The sequence below is a fragment of the Aphelocoma coerulescens genome, chromosome 28 (genome assembly GCF_041296385.1).
Source record: "Aphelocoma coerulescens isolate FSJ_1873_10779 chromosome 28, UR_Acoe_1.0, whole genome shotgun sequence".
Classification (NCBI taxonomy): domain Eukaryota; kingdom Metazoa; phylum Chordata; class Aves; order Passeriformes; family Corvidae; genus Aphelocoma; species Aphelocoma coerulescens.
The window spans coordinates 5323650-5346372 of NC_091041.1; the positions used below are offsets into that span (position 1 = coordinate 5323650).

General features: G+C 45.9%; 1 protein-coding gene across 1 annotated transcript in view; it reads right to left on the minus strand.

Annotated features, from left to right (window-relative positions):
• The window catches only part of ELL (elongation factor for RNA polymerase II), a 53567-nt gene that overhangs the window by 14402 nt on the left and 16442 nt on the right, over positions 1-22723 (minus strand). The window contains exons 2-6 of the mRNA XM_068996900.1: positions 14327-14374; positions 9371-9492; positions 8915-9078; positions 5740-5993; positions 2590-2714 (exon numbers count right to left, since the gene is read on the minus strand). Coding sequence (XP_068853001.1) covers positions 2590-2714; positions 5740-5993; positions 8915-9078; positions 9371-9492; positions 14327-14374 — 713 coding nt within the window. The remainder of the gene's footprint in view (positions 1-2589; positions 2715-5739; positions 5994-8914; positions 9079-9370; positions 9493-14326; positions 14375-22723) is intronic.

Sequence of the window (22723 nt, forward strand, 5' to 3'; positions counted from 1 at the left end):
CTCAAGAAGACATTAATTAAACAAATTTCTGCTGAGTTTTTGCTTTCTGAGACAACTTGGAAAGCAAAGCTCACTGAAGAGGGGCTGAAACTCAAGCTCAGATGTTGAGGAATAAGTTCTCCCACTCATTAGCATCATTAAAACAACATTTTATGGTAACAGCAGCCCTTTCAGCAGCGAGCTCCTCTGGGTCCAGGAAAAGCAGGATTATAACAGGAACTGCTGAGGTATTATTGGTCCACCAGGATTTACATTTCAGGCTTCCCAATAATACTTTTCAGTTGCATCACGTAAAACAGAGCTACTCTGGGCTGTATTTGTGGTATTGGACAAACAAAAAAAAAAAACCCTTTTGTAGCAACAAGAAGTACAATTAGAATCACTTGAGTGCCTGAATTCCCCTCCAGGCTGGGTCTCTGCTCCTCTCCAGATCTCAAGAGTATTTTCCCAGCCCACCAGCTTTGCCCAACAATTCTGACACCAGACTGCCCCTCCATTAATCACCCAGAAAAAAACCCACTCTTGCATCAGGTTGCAGCTGACAAACTGCAAAAAAAAAAAAAAAAATAGAATTCGGGGTTAAAGGTTTTAATAAAGTAGCTCTGCAGTCAGTTTGTCAGGAGCCTGGATAACCCACCTTGAAATTCCCCCACAAGAAACTGGAATCAGCATTGAAGCTCACTCATATCCTTTAAACATTGGGAAGATTATCTCAGAGATAACACCCATGACTTGACAAGATTTGGCTTTTAACCCCAGCTTGAACCTTGGGCTGTGTTGCAGCAACATTTAGACATCTGCAGTGTCACCACTGTCCTGACTTTGTTTAATTTTATTTCAAACAACCTCAGCAGCCACAGATCGACTCACGGAAAGGACTTGGGGATTGTGAAAACGGGAAGGAGACATTGATATTGCCTAAAAACCCCAGTGAAAGTGGTTTATGGGGGGCTGGTTGATCAGCCTGAGCAAGCTTATCACATCTAATTGTTACTTGTGGATTTTAAGGAGTCATGAAAGCACTGAGGTCAGCAGAGGAAAGACTGCAGAGAATCCTGGAATAGTTTGGGCTGGAAGGACCTTAAAGCTCATCCAGCTACAGGTTGGGACACCTTCCCCAGACCTCAGGGTCCCCAGCGAAGACAGAAAGATGGAAAACATAAAAAAGGAGGAAAACCGAGCTGGTTTAACCCTAACAGGAGGAAAACCGAGCTGGTTTAACCCCAGCACAGTTAGACCCAGCTTTAATATCTGCAGATGTGTTAATTACTGCAGCTGCTGAGGCACTGAGTGGCCACTGGCCCTGAAATGCAGGAGGACCTGGAACAATTGGTTGGCTCCAGGCAACGACGGCGCCCAGCGACGCAAACCCCAACGTCTGCTGCCTCCTGTGCCCTTTTTCTGGCACTGTTTTCCTCCTGTCTTCAACCCCACATGTTTTTTTTCCATTCTGGAGCCTCATTACCTGCACTGGCTGAGCAGGGCTTTGTTTGTACAGTTGAATACATCCTTTCCAAGGTCTATTTTTAGACCCTTGCCCAAGTGAATGCCACAATTCTAGAAAAAGCAGTAAACATGACTTTTCCACAGGGAGAAATTCACTTTGGGGGGTTTGGGTTTTTTTTTTTGAAAACCATAAAGATTGCATGGCAGGTGGATTTTTCCTTGTAATTTTAATTTTATAATTTTGCATCAAGGCCATTTAAACGAGTTCTAATTTTCTTTGAGCACACCAAAGCACTTGGAGTGCAAGTTTTCTGCTGGTTTAAAAAAGTCTCATCTCTAAGTCAATTGTGCTTTTGAATCGTGGGAAGTGCTCAAACAGAGCACGCTGTGCTTCAGCTTAACCAAAACTGCAATAAAATAAAGCACAAGTAAAAGCTCTGCCTGCATGACAAGACCTGTACCAAGGCACTGAAAAATATCAACACTCAGAGCAGAATTCGGGAGGAAACTGGGAGATTTGGTATCTTTCCCTGCCAGCCAGAAGCTTCCAAGCCTGGAGGCCTCACCTAAGGAAAGTATCTGTAGAGGGAACAAGTTTTCAGCAGCTAAGGATGAACTGAGTCTGTTAAGGGCTCTTTCAGGAGGGAACATGGGAACAGAGATCACACTCCAAGCAGGACAACCAGCACGAGTTTTAAGGGATTTATCCCACAAAACAGCCTCTTGCTTTTCCATGCATCCATGACTTCAATCAAATGTCAGATTCAGGGGTGAAACACTGCAACCTGCACAGGAAGATGTGGAAAAAAGGAAGGAGAGTTGAGCTGGACACATTAAATCCACTCATCTCCCAGGATTTCAGACCAGCAGTATTAACTCTACCGGCTCTGCTCCCATCCAGGTTTCCCCCCAAGTTTTGCCTTCATTGATTTGAAGACAGCCCAGGATGATGTGAGGAGTGGATCCACTTGGAAATATTCAAGTGTAGTCAACTCCTACAGGTCCCTGGGTGATGAACAGTTTCAAATGATGTCAAAATAAGTCACACACTCAGCTTATGGACCTTGGTCACCCTGATTTACAGTGCCTGCCCTGGCCCAGGATTCCCTGGATGATATCAGAGAGAAGATGATGGATAATTACCTAACGAGGATCCTCTTCAACAACTGCTGATCTCCTTCTGAGTAGCCAGGCCAGTCCTTCTGCACTTCTTTGTATACACAATCTTTCAGTGTGAAAGTGCTGTCCTTGGCACTCAGATTTGCCACCTGGAACAGAAGGAATTTGGAAAGCCATCGTTAAGGTTTAATTTTCTCACTTCCTCGACCAAACAAGAGCTAAGATGAAGGCAAAATCTGAGCAGACTTAGCAGCTGTTAGTAGTGTCAGAGAACAAGGAGAGACTTTAATATTTCATTTCCTTATTATTAAGATTATTTAATCAAACTGTGCCTTTCCTCTCGCCTTGTCACTGCAATAATTCATAATGAGTTTCTAAAGCACATCCAGTTGAGTGGGAAATAAGTCATATCTGAAACAGATCATTCAGCTTGGGGAGCCTGGACCAGTACACCACCACGTGATGTTAACACCTGGAAATAAAGCCTAATGGGAACAGGCAGGTCACTTATCACACTGGTCCCATAGCCAAAATGGGGCAGTTTATGGCCAAAGAGGAACTCTTGGGGCGATAACTTGGTTAACAATTGCCAGGAGATAATTTCTCACTAATGAGCCAACAAAAAAGGCCACAGAGAGCTGCTTTCTCAGGGAGCTCTGAGGAGAATGCCCTGGGATCACCTGGATTTTATGGAGAACTTTTCCAGGGCAAGAACAGAACCTGGGATTTCCAGCTTCAAGCCAGCAGAGCTCTGCAGGGAGCTCAGCACACTTGCACCAGCAGCCACCTGACATTTTATCCAACCCTGTCCCTGTGTAGTTTCCCCACAAAACCCTGCATGGAGAGGGAATGCTGCTGGAATGGGCAGAGCTGGATTAGAATGGAAACAACTTGTGAAAGAGTTATCCCACTTGGATCGGTCTTTCCACAGCCTGACTGAAAGTTTAACTTCTTGCTGCTGGTTAGACGCCTGAAAATCCAGAGCTGGCACAAAGCAAAGAGTCCCAGTGAGGCCTTCACTGATAATGAACCTCTCTTGGGTGATCCATAGTCATGGAATGGTTTGGTTCCATCTCATTCCATGGGCAGGGACACTTTCCACTATCCCAGGCTGCTCCAACCTGGCCTTGGACACACTCCCAGGGATGGGGCAGCTTCTCTGGGCAACCTCAGCTCGCAAAGCACTGCAAGTTTGAAATGAAAATAAAGCTTCCAATGTGTTTTTGAAGAGGGATGAGGAGGCCCAGGTGCCAAATGCTCTGCCCAGAGCCAGGCAAAGCCAGCAGCTGCATCCCAAATTCCCTGCTGGAGCCCCTCAGCTTGGAAACTGCTACCCTTGAGAGTGGAAAATGCTTTTATCCACTGCATGGAGATCTTGTGCATCTGTTTAGGGATTACTGTTCTCCATTGAGGATGTGGCTGTGTGCAGGGATTTCCATTATCCACGCAGCAGGAAAATGCCTCAAAAACAAGCAAAGGAGCGGGAAGTCTTGAATGAGCTGAAGATGCTGCTGATCCCTCTGCTTTTGCTTTAGGGAGGCTACAGCCTAATATTAAAAATATCAAAAATCTAGGAATTTCAGAGCAAAAAGCTGCACAACCAACACGGCAAACTGTCCTGATAAGCGAAAAATAGAAAGCCCAGTTATCGGTTTACATGACAAACACTTTGTTTTTCCTTTCAGTCCTGTCAGCTTTCCAAAATCCTGAGCCAAAATACAAGAAGAATTTGAGCCGTGTTTTACATCGAGGTATCCCTGTAAACACACCCAGGAGACAAAAGCGAATCCAGGTTCTCCTTTACCAAAAAAAAAACCAAACAAACAACCTCTCCCAGAATTTCTCTGCTCCCTGCCTGTTCCTGGAGCCCGGGAAGAACAACTCAGATTTTTCTCTGCACAGAGGCTGAGAGCTGCTACCTCCTTGTTTTGCTCGTGTGGGACTCTGCAAGCTCCACCCCAGCCCTCCCAAAAATAGAAACCTTGCAAAATGAGGCAAAAAGGCCGCCAGGAACACGGAGTCCTGCGAGAGATGCAAGAGCACAATGAAACCCACACCTAGACAGATTTAGATGTGTAGCTTTAACACAGCCTGTAATTTTTAGCTTATCTGTGTCTGCCTGTGCATGGGAGCCCTGGGAGGGCTGAGAGGGATTAACTTTACGAGCACCACGTTTACAGCCAAATCAGCATTTAGCCCAACGAGGGCGGCCCCGTGGGCAGCGCCGCACGCGCCGCTCGCCTGCCAGGGATGGGGCAGAGCATCCATCAAAAGAGAGTATCAGAAACACAGATTTCTACTCTGAAACTCAGTGACAGCGTTGAAAAAGTGCTCCAAGAAACTGCTGGGAAATTAAGGGCTCTGGGATTAAAATCTAAGGAAGGAACGAGTTGTGCCAGCTGTGACTCTGTTTTTAATACGACCTGCCCTGTGCCCTTGGGCAAACTGAACTCCTGTCTCACTCTTTATGGAAAGGAGTAAAAAAGAAAAAAAAAAAGAGTTTTTTCCAGAATATATTCCAGAACAGAAGAAGGCAGCTGCAGCATTTAAATAAATGGCCATGATGTGTTTAATAAAGCAGTGAAGGTGTTTACTGCGAGGCCTAAAATGGCACCTTTAATGTGACTCAAAGTGCTAGGAACTGATTCAGCTTGGAGACAGCTTTCACACTTGACACACAAATAATGTGCTTGGCAAGGAGCTGCATGATCTTCACACCTAACCAGTGGCACTTCCAAGCAGGAAAGGCTCTGAGGAGTACAAAAAAAAGTGGGGACATCTTTTCCTTCACATACAAAACTTGTGCCAATACAGAGCGTTGCTCCTTTACATCCATGAGAATAAAACAGGGATTTAGAGGTTATGACCAAATAACTTGTGGATCCTCTGTCAAGAGAATCCTCCCCATGACCAAGCAGAAGTGTCCCTGTAAAAGGGACTGATCTGGTGAGCCAAAATCATCTGGCTTGGTCGCACCCCCCTAACCTGAGGCGTAGCCACGGGAGGCTCCTGCTATCTCTGCACCAGCACGGGGAGCTGAGAACTGTGTCCCCCACAGCCTTTAGAGTCACATTCAGCTGCAGCCTGGAGATAACAGGTTCCACTGCCACGGGAGGGGGGGTCTGAGAAGACATTTCCCTTTACCTAAATCGTTGCCTTCATCAGAGTACAAACCTGTTGCAGAAGGTTATCCAGCAAATCCTTGTCCTGCTGAGAAAGTCCATCCTTCTGCAATCTGAGAATAAGTTCAGGTTTCTTATAAGGCTTTAGTGCCAGTAAGTGCACAACCCTATCTTTGAAGGGTCTCTGGGAAATCGCACTATTGCCTCTCTTTATTGCACTGGCAAGGTTGACTGGCGTTGGGCGCTTCCTGGAGGGAACAGCATCGGAAGCTCCTGGTGCAGGCTTACGCACCTGAACCTTTTTGCCTAAAATGAGATGAGAATAGTGAACTGCAGCAGTCACCTCGCAAAGGCCAGTGGGCTGTCAACACCAATACAGAGCTCGTCACATCCCTGTGAAGTGCCACGAGGCGACAAGGAAGGACAAACACCACCAGCACACCCCCTCCGTCCCGACGCGCCGTCGGAACGAGCATCCCGTGAGGTTTATGGTTCATGACAAGCTTGTAACAAGTAAACAGCAACACCAAGCTCTGGAAACCTGAGTATTATTGGCCACCAGCTTACATAAAGCTCCCTTTGTTTGCCAGCTTTTCATTTATCCCAAGTGCACGTATCCCCACGGTTAATCGAACTATTTCTGCCCTCCCTACGAGAAGAAAATTCTGCATTATTATGTAGAAGAGTGGAAATACGGAGTGGAAAGACCAGAACTGGTCAACGAGCGGCTCCCCGCTGCTGAGCTCAGCAAAAACGCTCCTCCAGCAGATGTTTCTGCTTTTAGAACAATAGGAACTTTATGGGGCTGGGTCCACCTCCCTTCCCCCTCCAAACACGGCCCCACGAATGGGGCTGACACTGGGTCATCAGCCTATTCATGAGGGTGCTGCCTGTGCTGATGGAATAACCCCTTCTCCACTGCGTTTGCAGATAAGTGACAACATAAAGCTGGCTCAGAAGTGCATCTCAGCTCCAGCCCCACTGTGGTTCTTGGTTGCTTGACAGCACGATCCAAGAATTCACTTTTCCCATTCCTATGGAAAAACAGAACCCTCACACCATCACTTAGTGGAGCCCAAATCAAGGGACTGGGACAATTTCGAATATAGGAGCAGGTCCCAGCTACCAAAGGCAAACCAAGCAAAGCTGAAAACAAAACGTGTAGGCTCCAAGGTCTAAAAACCTGGAGATCCAATCAATAATTACTTGGGTTGGAGAAAGTGACCTTCACTAGGACAAACAACATCCAAGCATTTACTGCAAGTGTTTGGGAGGTTTATTCCAGCAGGGCACTGCTCCATTGCTAGGAAGCGACGTTTTCAACTGAGTCATCTGAAGATACTGGGGATTGTCTGCACTGTTTGTTTTACTGAGCTGCACATTGCGTAACCCAGGCCCCATTTCCTGGCTTTTTATTATACACCACGGTGCTGGGAGAGGAAGCAGGACCCATCCTCGGCAGGGCTGAGGGGAGGTGAGAGGGGGAACGACACCAATTCGCACGTTAAACATCCCACAATCCAGAGGTCAACTGGATTTTGTTTCCAGAAATGGGACGAGAGAAGATTCGTCAGCTTTCTAGAGCTGCCTTAACTCTTGCCAGGTCATGAACAGTAAAAACATCACGTTGGGAGGTTTCCACTTAAGGGCTGGAGCCAAAATGTGCAGTGATAGGAAAAGAAAAAATGAAGTTAAGGCAGGACACAAAGGGTTTTCAAATATTTATACACGTGCACGTCTGTGGATGCATGCACACGTATTTAGTGTGGCTACAAGCACACATCCCCCTGCAGCTTTACCTGCAGCTATCTATTTACACATCTATTTATTCAAGTGTCAGCTCACATCTGTAAGTTCTGCTGCTCTCCAATTCCAACATTTCATATAATTTTTTCCACATCTGAGCTGCCTGGAACGACTCCACTGGCGCTGAAGTGCTGAGCTCTGTGTTCTCCTGGAAATGTGAGAGCCAGCCCTGTCCCTCCAGCCCAGCCTGCAGGGAATCAGCTGATGCTGCTGGCACACCAGGACCTGCAGATCCCACACGAGGACTGTCCTTCCACGCCCTTCCTTCTTGGACCAGAGCTCTCCTCCTCCAACACTGACATCTTATCTAGGAGCACTGGGAGCACACACTCTGCCCCTGCTGCTTTCACGTGGCTCTGCCTCCATTTCAGGGCAGTAAAAGGTTTTAGCAGGAGCATTTTTAATTTTAAAAAGTTTTGCTCCATCTTTCCGGGAAGCAAATTGCTTTGAGAATCTTCTCCCTCAGAAGCTTTAACTTCAGGCACTTACTGTAATGTTCTCAAAGAGGAGCTAAACAAAATAATCTTCTGGCCTACAGGAAATCAATGCATTTCCTTCCTGATTACTATCTTGCTTCTCAGCTTTGAGCACTTGGCTGCTGTGACAATGAGTCAGGGTCAGTTCTACATTTTGCAACTCAACCCTTCTCATCACAGATCCTCTGAGAAGAGACTGGCTGCAGATCACATGGGCTGCAGGAAAAGCAGTTGCCTCAGAAAAACAAAAAATAGCGAAACTCTGCATTCTGGTTACTGTTTGTGCCCTAAGTTTGTGAGCTGAGGTTAAGCAAGGTCCTGAGCCCAAGGCTGGCTGGCTGGCTGCAGGCTCCCTGTGTTATTTGCCATGGTTTTATTTCCTCTGCTAAGGCTTTCCTGCTGTTGTCACAGTGAGAAGGGCTGTTCAGGCTGCTTTGGTGTCTGTGTTTATTAACAGAGGGCACTGCTGACTGTGTCCCCTGCTGTGGTCTCGTGGGGCACAGCTGTGACACGGTGGTGGCAGTTTTAGCTGAGCTGGCCAGGAGCAGGGACACTGGGAGGGCTCAGCAGGGAGCCCCGGCACTGCCACGTGACAGACGTGACCTAATGCCAGAGCCACGTCCCTGCACACACACAACCCCACAGTGCTTTGGGACCTTAAAGATCACCCAGTGCCACCCCTTGCCACAGACAGGGACACCTTTGGGTTGCTCCAACCTGATCTTGGACACTTCCAGGGCTGGGGCAGCCACGGTTTCCTTGGGGTGACGATGGAAGTGAAGACAACACAACACAAGGAGAGCAGCCCCCCTAAATCAGACATCCATGAGGAACTACCAGGAACTTCTCACACTGCCACAATCAAGCCAACAACATCGGGATTTGCCTCCAGAACCTGCTGAGTCCCAAATGGAGTCCAGAGCCCCAAACTGAGTGGCTGCTTACCTACATATCTCCCCCCAGGTTTAATGACTATGGCGCTCCGGCTGCGAGTCTCCTCCTCTGCCTGTGCCATGCTCTGCCTCGCCTTCTGGTAGGAATCATCAGTAGCACACACGGTGATTTTATCCTGTATGCTTCCCAGGCAATCCAAATGGATATTGCCATTGCTGCAAGAGAAATGCAATGCAAAAGGTACTCCTGACACTGCAAAGGGACACCAGGCTGGCACTGGGGGACAGCTGGGGGGGGTGTTAGCTGAATAATAGTGGGGGACACACAGGGGAGCTGAGAGGGAATCAGATGCTTCCCAAAAAACCACATCAAAACAGATCAGAAAAACTCTAAAAAAGGAAGAAGGTGCATTAAGCTTTGTTAGGGAAAAGATGCTTCAGAAGAGAGGGTAAAAAAAAAAAAACACAAAAACCAAAAGGCTGGGTTTTCCTTGGATGTCCCACTCACCTGGATACATACTGCTGGATGCAGTCAAAGCTCCCCTGGGGACTGTCCTTGCCAATGTTGGAGAGATAAAACGTGAAGGTCCGCACTTCCGCCGGTCGATCGGGCCTCGGGATCGCGATGTGCTGCTCGGGACAGGAGGGGGAACATTGGTCACTTGGGCAACCCCAGGCCGAGGAGAGTTCAATTCTCCTGCAGCCAGGATGCTCTGAGGCACCTTACAACAAGGAAAGCACCTGGGTTACTGCACAGAGAGGCTGCAAGAAGAATTCAAGTTATCCCCCACTGTGTGCAGTGGGAAGGAAAGGAAACAGAGGGAAGAAAGAGCAGCTGAAGATGGATATGGCTGTGACAGAACAGAGCTGCCTCTCAGACAGAGCCCACAACCTCCTTGTTCTAGGAATCTGACCCAATTCCATCGATTCAGGCTCAAAACAGACTCGCTCCCACTGTTTAGATTCAATTTAAAACACTCGAGGCTCGTTTCCTCAGAATTAGTGATCCAGCACTAAACATAGCACACGCCAGGTCACTAGGTAGCATGCTTATTCTTTTTTAAGAAATTATAATTCCATAACAAGATTTCATGGCTCACAGTAGAGTGTGACGCTGCTTCTAAATTAAATATTTAATCGAGCATTGAGTGTGCTCCACAGACAACTCCTCAGCCATCCTGCATTGTTGTTCTCACCCCCCCCAGCCATTCATTTTTCAAAAGGGAAACTGTCTCCCCTCTGCATTCAGAATCCGACGTAAATGTCGCATCTGAGCTCTACTATCACATCAATATTTGATAATTAAGATGGCTTCCAGAAGATGAGACAGAAGGAACACCAGCTCCAGCTTATTTTAGGCCAGGTTTTCAGCACACGGATTTATATTTACCCAGATTGCCACATCTATGCAGAAAATACACACTCCCAGCAAGCCAGCCCGTGGCATCCACACATGACTGTGCTGGGACAGGAGGGGTTTTGGGTGGTTTCCTTCAGACCTCAGACGTCTCCAGCAGCCTGGAAAACCCAGGGATCTGTGTCCCTCTGCTAAACCACAGGGATGTTCTCAGAGGCAGCAAGAAGAGCCGAGCCCGTGTGTGGCGTTTCCCTGCCCTCAAACAGAGCTCCCTTCTTTCAAGCCCAGAAACCCAGACTTGAGCCTTGCTTCATACAGAAGGACAAGTCATCCCCAGGATCCGGGTCTGAAAACACTGGGAGCAGATTTTTTGGGTGCTGCTGGACCCTCCCTGAGCAGCCCCATTATCTCCCCTGCCAAACGTGCGCCACAGCCCTCGAGCCCTTTTAATCTTTCCTGGCATCCTCTGCCCCCACCCAGGCAGGGGGAAGACAATTCCCCTCTGCTTTACCAGAACAGGCACAAATGCATAGCTATATAAGCAGCAGACTGGGGGGATTTTGCAGCTGGAAATTTGATGGGAACAAGGAGAAAAGGAAAATCCAACAGGGCTGTTCCGCTTCCAGGGGGATCGAGCTGTGCTGCACCTGAGCCTGGAAAATAAAACCTGCAGGATGTCACCAAATCACATCTCCACACACTACAAGAACTTTCTCCTCGCTCCTGCTTTACCACTGGAAAAAAACAGCTGCTCCAAAAGCCCCAGTTTTGGATTTTTGCAGCGTTTCCAGAGGCTGTAAAATGAGGCAGAGTCACTTTAGTACTGAAAAGTGTCGCATGTGCAACCCGGCCGTTATCTAGGAATTATTTTTAGCTGAAAACAGAAGGTTTCTCAAGCCACCAAACCAGCATGGTGACTGCTTTGAGGGAGCCCTAATTTTGGTGCTGGGTATTGCACCAGTAACCAGAGACACTTAAAAATAGCTCGGTACAGATGTGACTTCTGTTTTCTTCTTTCAAGTAACATTCATCTGTGGACAGCTCGCTCCGAACAGAGATTTCGCCTCCCTCTATTAATACCAGAACTTCATCCCAAGAAATGGGGAAAACGTTGTATTTTCCAATCCCAAAGCGAGGAGGTTTTGCTCCCAACAGTCATATTAAAAATGCTGCAGAACACACGTGGGTTTGGCACCTGAAGGGTATTTTTCTCCACCCCCAGTTCAGTTCTGTCCCTGCTCTCACCACCCCACAAGCACCTGCAAATTTCACCCAGCTTCAGCTCTGATTGTGCATGTCTTTTTACCAGAAAAGGAGCATTTTCAGTATTTCTTGTACAGTTCTGCACACAATTTGTAATGCTGTGGTACTCCAGCTCTTCAATTCTAATTGATGTGCCCATTGAAACAAGCAAAATGCTCAAAACTCCATAAAAACTTGTAAAACTATCCAAGAAAATCCATGAGGAAAAGCTGACAGCCAGATGCTGCTCCTAAGGAATATCCATGGTCCCACTTTAGAAGAGCACTGATAAAAACAACCTGGTTATTACGACTGAAATTCTGATTATTACACAGAATAAAAGCCATTAACAAGAGCAGCACCACTACAGAGAAACACATCCCAAGGCAAAATCCCAGAAGTTTTTATCAGCTCCTGTGAGATTCGAGGCAGACCAGGATCCAGGCAGGAGGTTTTGTCCCTTGTCACTGGAACAGCTGTTTTATTTTGGGCTACAACCACTGACTTCCTCCTTTCTGCTGCTGGCCAGAGCTGCCACCTTGCTGACCTTGGGTTTTATTCCCAACAATTCCCTTCCCTGGTTAATTAGTGTCTCAAACATGGAAATTTCTTTTTCTGTGTATTAGAAACTGAAAGTATCCTTTGACAGCTTTCATTAGAGCAACACTGGAATAGGTGAAAACACAGGACACAGTCATTTAAAGGCTTCTAGAGAATTAAATTCAAGAAACAGCAGTTTGTTTAAATTCTTATTTTATGTCCTGCCTCCCTAAATCATCCAGTGAAGCATTTCCCTCTTGAGAGGGGGATATTTGCACAGAAAATTCCCACTGTTAAATCCTCACTGCTTTAAATCACACTGGCAGCTGTGCTGTGCACAAACTTCCCACCCTCAAAAGTTAATGGGATTCTCCATAGCTGCATTTTTGGGAAGCAAAATAGCAAGGCAGCAAATTGGGGAATGGAGGAAAAGTGGAAGAAATAATTAAAAAAAATAAAGCAGCTCAACAAATATGTTTTAATGTCATCATCTGGATGTGAGAGCCTGTTAAATTCCTGGAATTATCTCTCCAGTCCAACTGATGGAGGATCCCTCGAAAGCATTTAAAGCCTCAGCTCCTTAAAAAGCAGGAGAATCCTGACATGCACAGTCCTACCCTTAAAAGCAGATGGTTCCCCAGCTGCCAGCTCCTTGTCATACCCAGGAAAAATAATAATAAAGGGACAAAGAGCTCTTTCTGTGTGCTCCCATGGAGCTGCAGCTCTCTTCAAAGCTCTACCTTTGGCCTTTCCTCGTCAGTGCCATTAATTAACCAGTGAGGAGGAGCAGGCAGAGGTCAGCTCTGGCTGCCACATCCTCTCCCCAGCCCAGCCCTTCTGGCTCCTCTCCTTCTCCATGGAGTGACACTACAGGTGCCAGGCAGCTCTTCCACCAACGACTCATCCCTGGGAGTTCAGGGCTTAAATACAATGAACTCTTCTGGTTTTATTTTTTTAATTTCCAGAAGCAACTGCAGGATTTGAAAATATTCTTAATTACCCGCAGAAATTAGTATTTTTTGTTAATCCTCATCCATATCAGATCCAGGTGAAAGCCACCACAAGCAGAGAGCAGAGGCTCAGGGCAGAGGAACATTTTAAGCTGTTTTGATCCCTTTTGCTACCTTTCCTTCAAGGAAGAACATTCAGAGGAGGAATTTCCAAAACTTAAGCAGCTTCACAGGAAAAGTCAGGTGTGGGTGCTGCTTCCAGAAGGAAAGGAAAGCATTCCCAGTCTTTTCAGCTTCTTTATTCCATGCAAAGCTCATCCCATAAAGACAAATCACCACCCTTAAGTTTTCCTCCTCACTTCTGACTGTGCCCAACCTCAGTGGCAGATTTTGATCTCAACTTTCATGCTGAGCTTTCAGGGAAGTTTCAAGTCTAAACAAAGTAAAAAACCTGGAAATTGCTCCTTTCTTTATTTCCCAGGACAAGAAGGTTTGTATTTTTCTTCTTAACTTACAATAACAATCATGTCTTTCCTGCTACATTTTCTATGTACTGTTAGAGAGAATAATGTCACAAAGTAGGATGTGGGCAAGGACAATGTGCTGGGTTTAATGTCTACTCAATCCAAGCCTTTTTGAAAGCTTTAATGTGCCAGTGCATGAAAAACAATCAGAAGTTACAGCAGTGTTCAGATTCTTGGGAAAAAAAAATTTAAAAAATTTAATTCCCCTTCTTTATGCAGAGACTAAAGTTAAACACAGGCTTTTTTAGAAATAAAAGGTATCTAAATGACATTTTTCGAGTTCACTGAAGGGCTGCATTGCTTTACCAGAAACACCACCACGTAAATCTCAACGTTGTCAGCAACTGGCATGACAGACTGGTTCAAGGGGCTAAAAATACCCTGGAGTTCTGTCATCGGAACAGAACTTGGGGAAGTAAAACTCCTAAATCTAAAATAACTTCTGGTACTCACAGAACTGCAGTTATATTAAATAAACCTCCAGGACTCTCAGAGCAGCCTCCAAGCTCCGCTGCTGGAAGGAACTGGTACCCAAAAAGTCTTGGGCTCAGTTTAAGGCTTGGGATACAGGTGAGGTTTTCATGGATTTCTGCACCTTGTCCTTGTTTTACCCAACAGCACAGCCTTATAAATCTAAATTTCCCAAAGTTAGGAAATAAAGAGGAGGAAAAAAGGTTTTAAAGAGAGAGAATCCATGTGATCCATGGGCAAACACCTTCCTGGACCACACCTGAACCTCAATCCCTCACTTTCAGCAACCATAGCATCATTCCTTGAGCTGGAAGAGCCCAAATTCCTCACTCCCATTAAATGTATAACCCAGGAAAGAACTTTTCCAGGGACAAACTTACCCCTTGGCTTCCTTGAAACTGGATGACTGGTTTTGACGTCACAGCATCCTACAAAAACAAGTGGAAAAACAAAAATTACCTCAGAGAAATTCAAAGCTCCAACGTTCACTGCCAAACCACACTCAAGCTTAATTTTTCACCTGGATTTTTTTACTTTCCTTAATTCTTTTTTAAAGGGAAAAGGCTCAGGGAAATGTATATTTTAAATAAAAAACAAAAAAAAGTTCCTGAAACAGACATTTGTGTCCAGAAAAGGGATAAACTAAGGTCACCCTTAGTTCAGGAGAGGAGCAGCTCAGAGGTGACACATGGCTCCTCCCGACCCCTCCACCACATTTTGGGCACAGAACAGCTCAGCTTTGGTGCTTATGTAAGTTTTGAGTTAAAAAATGAAGACTTGAGAGGAAAATTTATTCCAGTTCTTGTCCTGAGAGGACGCAAAGGGAATTTTTTCCAAGAGAAAGCTGGCAATCCTTTGGAAAAGCAAACTTTTTGCAGCTCCGTTGCAAAATCGTGTTGTTACGTTGCCTGTTTCAACAATCGGCCTCTTCCTCCAGGCTCAGTTGCTTACATTTAAAAAAATCATATTCCTGGGACTCCAAAACTGCTCCAAAGTGCTCAATTGCAGCCTTTCTGCCTCGCTGTGATTTTACAGATCACAAAGACTTCCATTCCAAGCCTCACCTGAGGTTTCAACTCAAGAAAAAAATAACAGACCCAACCCAAGCCACGCAATTGGGGCCGTGGATGTTTTATTTCCTAAATCACACAAAGCATTCCATGATGGGAATTGAGCTCCATGAGGCCCGTGGGATCCCATTGCAAAGCTTTCCAAAGGGACAGAAGAATTTATAAATAGGTTGAAAGTGTCATTTATAAGTGAAAATGTTGCCATGTGTATGGGAGACACATTTCCATGGGAAAACCACCAGGAATTTGGGAGAGCAAGTAGAAAAGGGTGACTTGTATTGTCCTGTTTGTGTCACCCAGTTTCCAATGGATTACAGAAACAGATATTTACATTTTAGCAGCAAGAGAGTTAAACAGCTTGAAATTCATGAAGTTTATCATCTCTCCTAAAACTTTTCCAGCCCAGGAGTGAAGACACTCGGCCATGACATCAACAAAAAAATGGCTAAATTCACCAGCAAAAGAAAAAATCCTTTTAGCACAGATAAACCTAACAAAACTTGGCTGAACAGACCCAGCCCACAAGACAGAGTCTGAGGCTTTGCAGAGCCCACCCAACACAAATTCACAGATCTGCATCACACCCAGGATCATGATGGGACGTTTATGATGCTGAGGAAAGCAGGAACAGGCTCGGAACTGACAGCACTCCCTGAGCACTGGATAAGGAATTTTATAGACCCAGAACAACTTTTAGAAAGCACCAATAAACAACATCTTGCTCTTGGTACAGAGATCACTGAATTCCTCGAGTGCCACGACACTGCATTCCACAGGACACTGTTCATGGACAGCCTGGCCAGCTTTTTGTTCCCCGTGTCCAGAAATTCATAGGAACATACTTGAGCAAACAAGCATTTGAAACATGAAAAAAATCTGGATTTAAGGAAAAAAAAAAAAAAAACAACCAAAACCCGAAAAAAGCCAACCCATGTGGTTCTTGTACAGCAAATTACAGATTTGAGAAGTTCTGCTCTTGGGTCTGGAAAGTTGTTTAAGGGGAATAAAAAGGGGGTAAGGAGGATGGAATAAGGAGGCAGGAACAGAAGTCCTGATGCACAAATCAGACACAGTTTAATTACAGAACTTATAAATCCCACAGTCTACAAATAAACTGGTTTGAAGTTAAGTGGGTAATATCAGCTTTATGCAAGCTAAATGGCAAAGCTGAGATTTCTCTCCCAAAATTCAGCGTTTCTGTCTGTGCCTGTTTGTGATCCCCTCTGGAGGAACACTGGAGCTCCCTGCCACGCTCCACAGGAGGGATCACAGGGAAGAGACAGGTATGGGATGGACACTGCACCATCCCAGCTCCCTTTTTAGGCAGGGAAGGGGAAGGCTTTTGGCATCTCAGCAGCACCATCCCTCCACAGGCATCACTTCCCCGATGTCCAATTCCGTGGCAACAGGTCGTTCAGAACGTTCATGGAACAGGAGAACACACTGCACACCCTAAACTAATTAAGGATGTGACTCTAAGTACCTTTATTAGATGAAATTAAATGCCTGCATGGACACCTCCATTCAGAATAAAAGAGAACAGATGAATGACGTGAAACCAAATTAAACCCACGTTTCCATTTATATCTTCATTTGGATTAACTTCCTTGGATGTTCTCAGATGGACAACCCCAATTTTAAGGAGTTCTTGCTGCCCTTTCCAAAATCCCTCTGTCACTTTCTGAACAGTCATCTCAGAGTCACTTAATTCCTGTTCATTAGTGATGCCATGACTGAACTTCCTGTGTTGCAGTTCCTACAAGTGCCATTCCATCCCTTTTTAGTGGGAACAAGGTCTTTCCCTCTGTCTTTCCAATTAAACCAAGTCATCTCCTCAGCCCTGGGTGCAGTAAATCCTTGGCAAATCAAGGATGCTGATGAAACCTCACCTTTGTGTTCAGACAAGAAGAAAAACGAGATAGGTTTGTCCAAGCAAAGGGGCACAACCTCATCCAGTGAATTCCAGCTTTATCCCTCCAGGAGACTCTCTGTGTTTAAAAACAGCTCCTGGAAGCTGATTAAAGATAAAAAACTAAGGAAGAAAAGCACAGTTCAGGTACTTTGCAGCAGCCACCTGTCAGGTGAGCAGGTTTTATGCTGCTGCCAGCTAGCAGATGTTCATCCCTGCAGCTCATCCATGAGGGTGATAGCGCTGGAGAGGTCCAGAGGGAAGGAGCACCATTCCTGGGATCTGTGGGGAGCACCACACGAGAACCACCCGTTTCCAGAGGCAGCAAAGCCCCTTTAAACACACCTCAGACACAGGAATTCCACTCCTGGCCCGTGCTGTTGTTCCAGCTGAAGGCTTCCTGAGGCAGCTGGAAGGTTGGCAAAGCGTTCCCGCAGCTCCAGGGGCTGCCAGGTCCCACAAGGAGCTGCGTCAAACCTCCCCTGGAACGGCAGAGGAGCTGCTGGGCCAGAGCTGGGCCCATCCTGCAGGCCCAAAGCTCTGCAGGAGTAACTCCCAAAGGAGCATCCAAACCACAGCTGTGCCTCTGAGATCTACCCAAACTGGAATTACCAGCTTCACCCTCTCCACCTGACTGGAAAACAGACCCTCAGAAAGGGCCTGGATACACCTCGGTATTTATTCCATAAAATTTCATTTATTTGCCATCTGGAAAGAGAGCTTCCAACTTCCATGCCCCCCTGTTCCCTGCTTTTCACAGCTCCTGCTGTATTCCCTGGGAATGGTGGAGAAATAAAACCATTTAAAGCTCTGCTCTGGGATGCCAACATGAATAAAACCCCACAGACCCAAGTGCTTTTTGTCAGTCCTCCACATACCATAAGATTATTTCAGAAGTCATGAGATTAAACCAGAAAAACCCCAACACTCATCCCCCAAAGCTCCCACAGGATATTTAGCTTTTATTATCACTGGATTGTGCTCATCCTTTAGTTTCCCCAGGCTAGAAGAGAGCACAAAACCCTAAAGAGAGACTCTGAAAGCTCACAGAGGTGGTGGCAACACACAAACAGCTCCTCACACTTAAATATTCCAGCTCTGGCACACAGAAGCTGAGTAAAGAGTAAGAAGGAAGAACAAGAAAGTGTCAATAAAACACAGCAGAACTGAATGTAAAACTAATGAAGTGTTTTATCAGGGATGATTGAAGCTGGCAGAAGGTTTTTAACACCTTCAGCAGAAAAGCTGGATGGGATGTTCCTACCCAGGATCAGAAAGGACACTGGAAATCCTCAGGTCAAGTACCCAGCTGAAAGCCTCCCTGTTTCTTCAGGGAAATACAGATAATTAAAGAATATGTCGTTTTGGGAATTTCTGTCATGTATTTACTGGAATTTATACTGCAGCCTGGGTTCTATGGAAAATATTTGCCTGAACTTAGTATTGATGTGTTTGTCTGCTTTGTTCAATGTTCAGAGTCACCAATGCCCAGAGTGCAACTGAAAATTTACCCTTATTTGTGTTGGAACAAGGGGATTATTTTCAGAATTTAAAGCTTCTTACAAACAGTTAAAATTAGTAGCAAGAATTCCAATAAATATACAGAGAAGCTATAAAATCCTGCTAACCAAAGCTGGTATTAATGGGATGTTTTCAACCATCACACGCAATTCCAGGTAAAACCAGTGCTCAGGTAAAGCTGCTGCACCTCAGGAACCAGTTACAAAAATGGGAACAACCAGAAATCGCTTAAAAAGCACAAATTTCAGACTCTGTAATGCTCCAAACTCCAAGTTCCTCTTTAATTCTTTAGTTATGACTGGTTTATGTTTCTTTAGCCCACACAGAGAGGTCCAAATATAGGCAAGGCTCCCTCCCCTACTTCCTCTGGCTTCCCAGCACAACTGGGCAAAGGGTGGGATAAAAAGAGTCTGATCCCAATCCAGGAGGATCCTCAGTTTAAGCACACCTGGATATGTGGGAAAAGCTCCTGCAGAGCTACACAGATTTTACTTTCTGTTGATATTTTTGTTTTCAACCCCTCCCGGACCTTGCGAAGCAAACCAGAGCCCAAAAGCAAAGCAGATCCACCCCGTGCCTGGCTGTGACAGACTCCCAGGAGACAGCTCCGAGTCCCTGAGTTCATTAGCAGCAAGAAATACAAATCCCAAGGGACAGGAATACCCTGGAATAGACCCACAACTTCAAGTGGGTCTGTGTGAAGTTTGCTGGCAGTCAATTAGCCCAAGCTGGCCCAGGAGAGAGCTGCTGCATATTAGGGAGAGACAAAAGGCTGCTCCCAGGACATTCCACTATTCCAAGGCTTGTATTTACCTCCTCCCTGAAACACAGCAGCCAAAAAAGCCTCCTGAATATTCCCTTTTTCATGTCCCATCCATTACTTGCGGAATTAAAACACCATCTCCCTGCAACACAATTTCCATCTGCAATTTGGGGCCTCCCAAGGATCCCGTTTGAAGTTGAGAACAGATGGGATGGAGTCTACTGCGACTCGAAAATTACAGTTTTGCTATTCAAATCCAACATTCTCATGGAAAGAGCCTTGGAAATTCCACGTAAATCCACCACTACTGAGGCTTTCTACTCCAGAGAGGTGCCAGCTGCCCAGGTGAGCCACGGGGATGCTGCTGGAGGATTTAGGATTCACCCACATCCTTCCAGGGATGCAGATGGCATCTGCAAACCTCAGGGAGCAGGAGCAGAGCGGGGTGTGACAGGAGTTCCTCGGGCAGCAACCCCCAAATTATCCCATGGACACCTCTGCTCACTCCTCCTTCTCCAAGATAATCCCATTTATCACCTTGATAAGACAAGTGTTGTCACAGACCCCCCATTTTCCCCTCCCCAACATTTAAAAGAATTTTCTTTGGGCAGAAGCAAACACTCGAGCTTTTAACACAAATAATTTTTTAAAAGGTGCTTTTGATGAAGGTTTAAGAGCTGGACTCTCACCAATTACTCTGAACTGTAGTTTGTATTTATTATCATTTATCATTTGCCTAATAGGCATTAATGGCCACATTATCACCATAATATTAAAGCACCTACAAATCCTGCCCAGAAGTACAAGCAACAATAAAATGCTCAAAAGCTTTTATGTCAGCCAAAATGCTAAGCTGTACATTTGAAAGTTTTTAATTGCTAAACTGCTAAAGACACACTGGCTTCTTTGGTTATAATTGCATCATTTAAAGTGGGCTGTTGCAGCACAAATGTTGCTTCCTCAGTGGTTTAATTTTCCAGGGTTAAAAATTGACAGTGTTTCTGTAAGATAAAAAATAAAGGAGTTTAAAGTGTCAGCTCAAAAAAAACCCCTCAACTTGATTTGTTGAAACCTATGGTTATGTTAAAGAATTTTACCATTCCCAGCTCCTTAAAGTCACAGAATTTCATTCACCATTCCCAGCTCCAAAGTTACAGAATTTCACAATTCCCAGCTCCAAAGTTACAGAATTTCACCATTCCCAGTCCCTCAGAGTTACAGAATTTCACCATTCTAGTAAAATTACCAATTTTACCAGGAAGTATCATGAGCAGCCTTTGACATCACTACACATCTGAGCATCTCAGATATCATCCCACTTGAAATGCAGAAAAACTCTATTTTCGTGTAAAGTTTAGAGAGTAAGACACATGATTAAGTTAAAAACCAAACTGTAGCCTAATGGAAATGCTTTGTCCTGCCCTGTACAGCAGAAAGCCAGGCCCTAAATGGACAATAGCCTGTATCAGCAAAGCAGAGAGCAATTAAACTCCACTGTCATCAAGATGTCACCCCACAGGCACGAGAGCTGAGCCAGCCATGCAGCCGGTTCTCTCTCGCATGCCTGGAGCTTCTGATCTCAGCTAATCCAGGTTAAAAAGCTCCTCCTGAATAAAATGCAGTGTGTTTGTTGGGTCTCTGCTGCAGAATTTAGCTGGGGACTCAAACGGAGCCAACCGAGCTGTGCACGGGCGAGGCAACCCCATCCCTGCAGCTCCCTGCTCCAGCAGTGCCAGAGCCTCCTCCAGTCAGGAATTAAGGGAAGGAGATGGAGTGGGAGATAGGATACATGAACCCCATGGCTCCCCAAACACTCATCCCAAAAACTCAGGACAAGGGATGGAGGTGGAGGCTTGCCAGCCTCAGTGACGGGCTGTGGCACATGGTGATTTGTGCCAGATTCCCACTGTTTTTTTCATGGAATAATGGAATGGTTTGGGTGGGAAGGGACCTTAAAACCCATCCAGTTCCACCCCCAGCCATGGTCAGGGACACCTGCCGCTATCCCAGATTGCTCAAGCCCAGCAAAATCTTTTTGTTTCAATTTGGTAACTCCAATTAAAACTTTCCAGTGCTTCAAAGCAATCTTTGCTTCCCAGCACAGCATTAAGTGATGGTTTTTTCTGTATTTGCAAAGATAAAGCTTTGAACTCCCAAAGAACAGATGGCTCTGACACATTCTGCTACTCTGGTCATCCCCAGCACCAGAGCACAAACTTTGGGAAAGGTGGGTTTGGGAAGGGAGCTCCAGCTCCCTGCACACCCCTAAAAACCCCAGGATGAACCACTTTTGCTCCCAACCAAGCCAAGACGTTTGGACAGCACAATGTACAGTAGTTTTCCACTAGGAAGGAAAGCTGGGCACAGAGGCAATTTAGGCAATGCCTTTCAGGAAGAAAATTAAAAGGAGGCTCGAATCCTTGGAGAAATAATTAAAGTATTGTGAATTGGTATCGCGTTTACTCAGCCCGCTGTGGAGCAGGAGACTTTGTTTGGCTGGAGCAGAGCCTGGCTCTGGCAAACAGAGCAGCCCATCCACTGGGCTGAGCCCTTCCCAAGAGCAGGAACCACCAAATGACTTCCTGCAATCCCTGCTCCTACATTTCTATGGCAGTGCAGATACAAGAAGTGAGTAACCCTTTCATGAGCACGGACATGGATTTGCTCTGCAATAAATACCAACACACGCAGGGGCTGCCATGGCTGCAAGGAGGAAACGGTCTGTCTCCAAAGAAAATTCCAGCTTTGTTTATGCACAGCTGGCACTTCCAGAGGACACTGAAGAGTTAAATCCACCTGTCTGCAGGGAAAGGCTCCCCTGCCAGGGGATGGGGAGAGACACTGCAAGAGGACAAGAAGATAACAGGGTCATTTTAAGAGCTACAACATCTTTATTCCAAACAGCAGTTCCCTTTGGAATTGCCAGTCAATCACTGGATTAATTGCTGCTTCCTGAACACCCAACTTCACTGGTGGATGGGATCTGGGGGCTCTGCCTGGCTGAAGATGGAAAGCAGAGGAAATCCACCCCAAAACCAGAGGGGACTCCAAATCCAGCCCCAAAAACAAGAGGGCTCCAAACCCACCCCAAAACCCGAGTGGTCCAAGGTCAGGGGGGAACATGGACGGCAAGAAACAGGAAAAGATCAAAGTGGGTTTGTGGCACCATGGGCTCCCAATTAACTCAGCCACAGCTCCAGATCTCAGGAGCAGAGGCAGGAGTCAGCCTCCTCTGGGAATCCAAGTTTGGAGACTCCGGGCACGTTTCCCAATGGGACAGTGCTCCTTTTTTTAACTTAATGTTTTCTCTCTTCACTTTTCTGGGGAGTTAAGAGAGACCTGCTCATTAAGGCGAGCAATAATCATAAACTCTCATCACCGGGCTGCCACGAGGGCTGTAATGATGATTATCTGCAGTTTAATCATGACAAACTCCCACCAATTCCACTGTTAACAAGATGGGGCTGCTCAGGCAGGCTTTGTCAGAGGACCAGGAGCCAACTCCCACAACTTC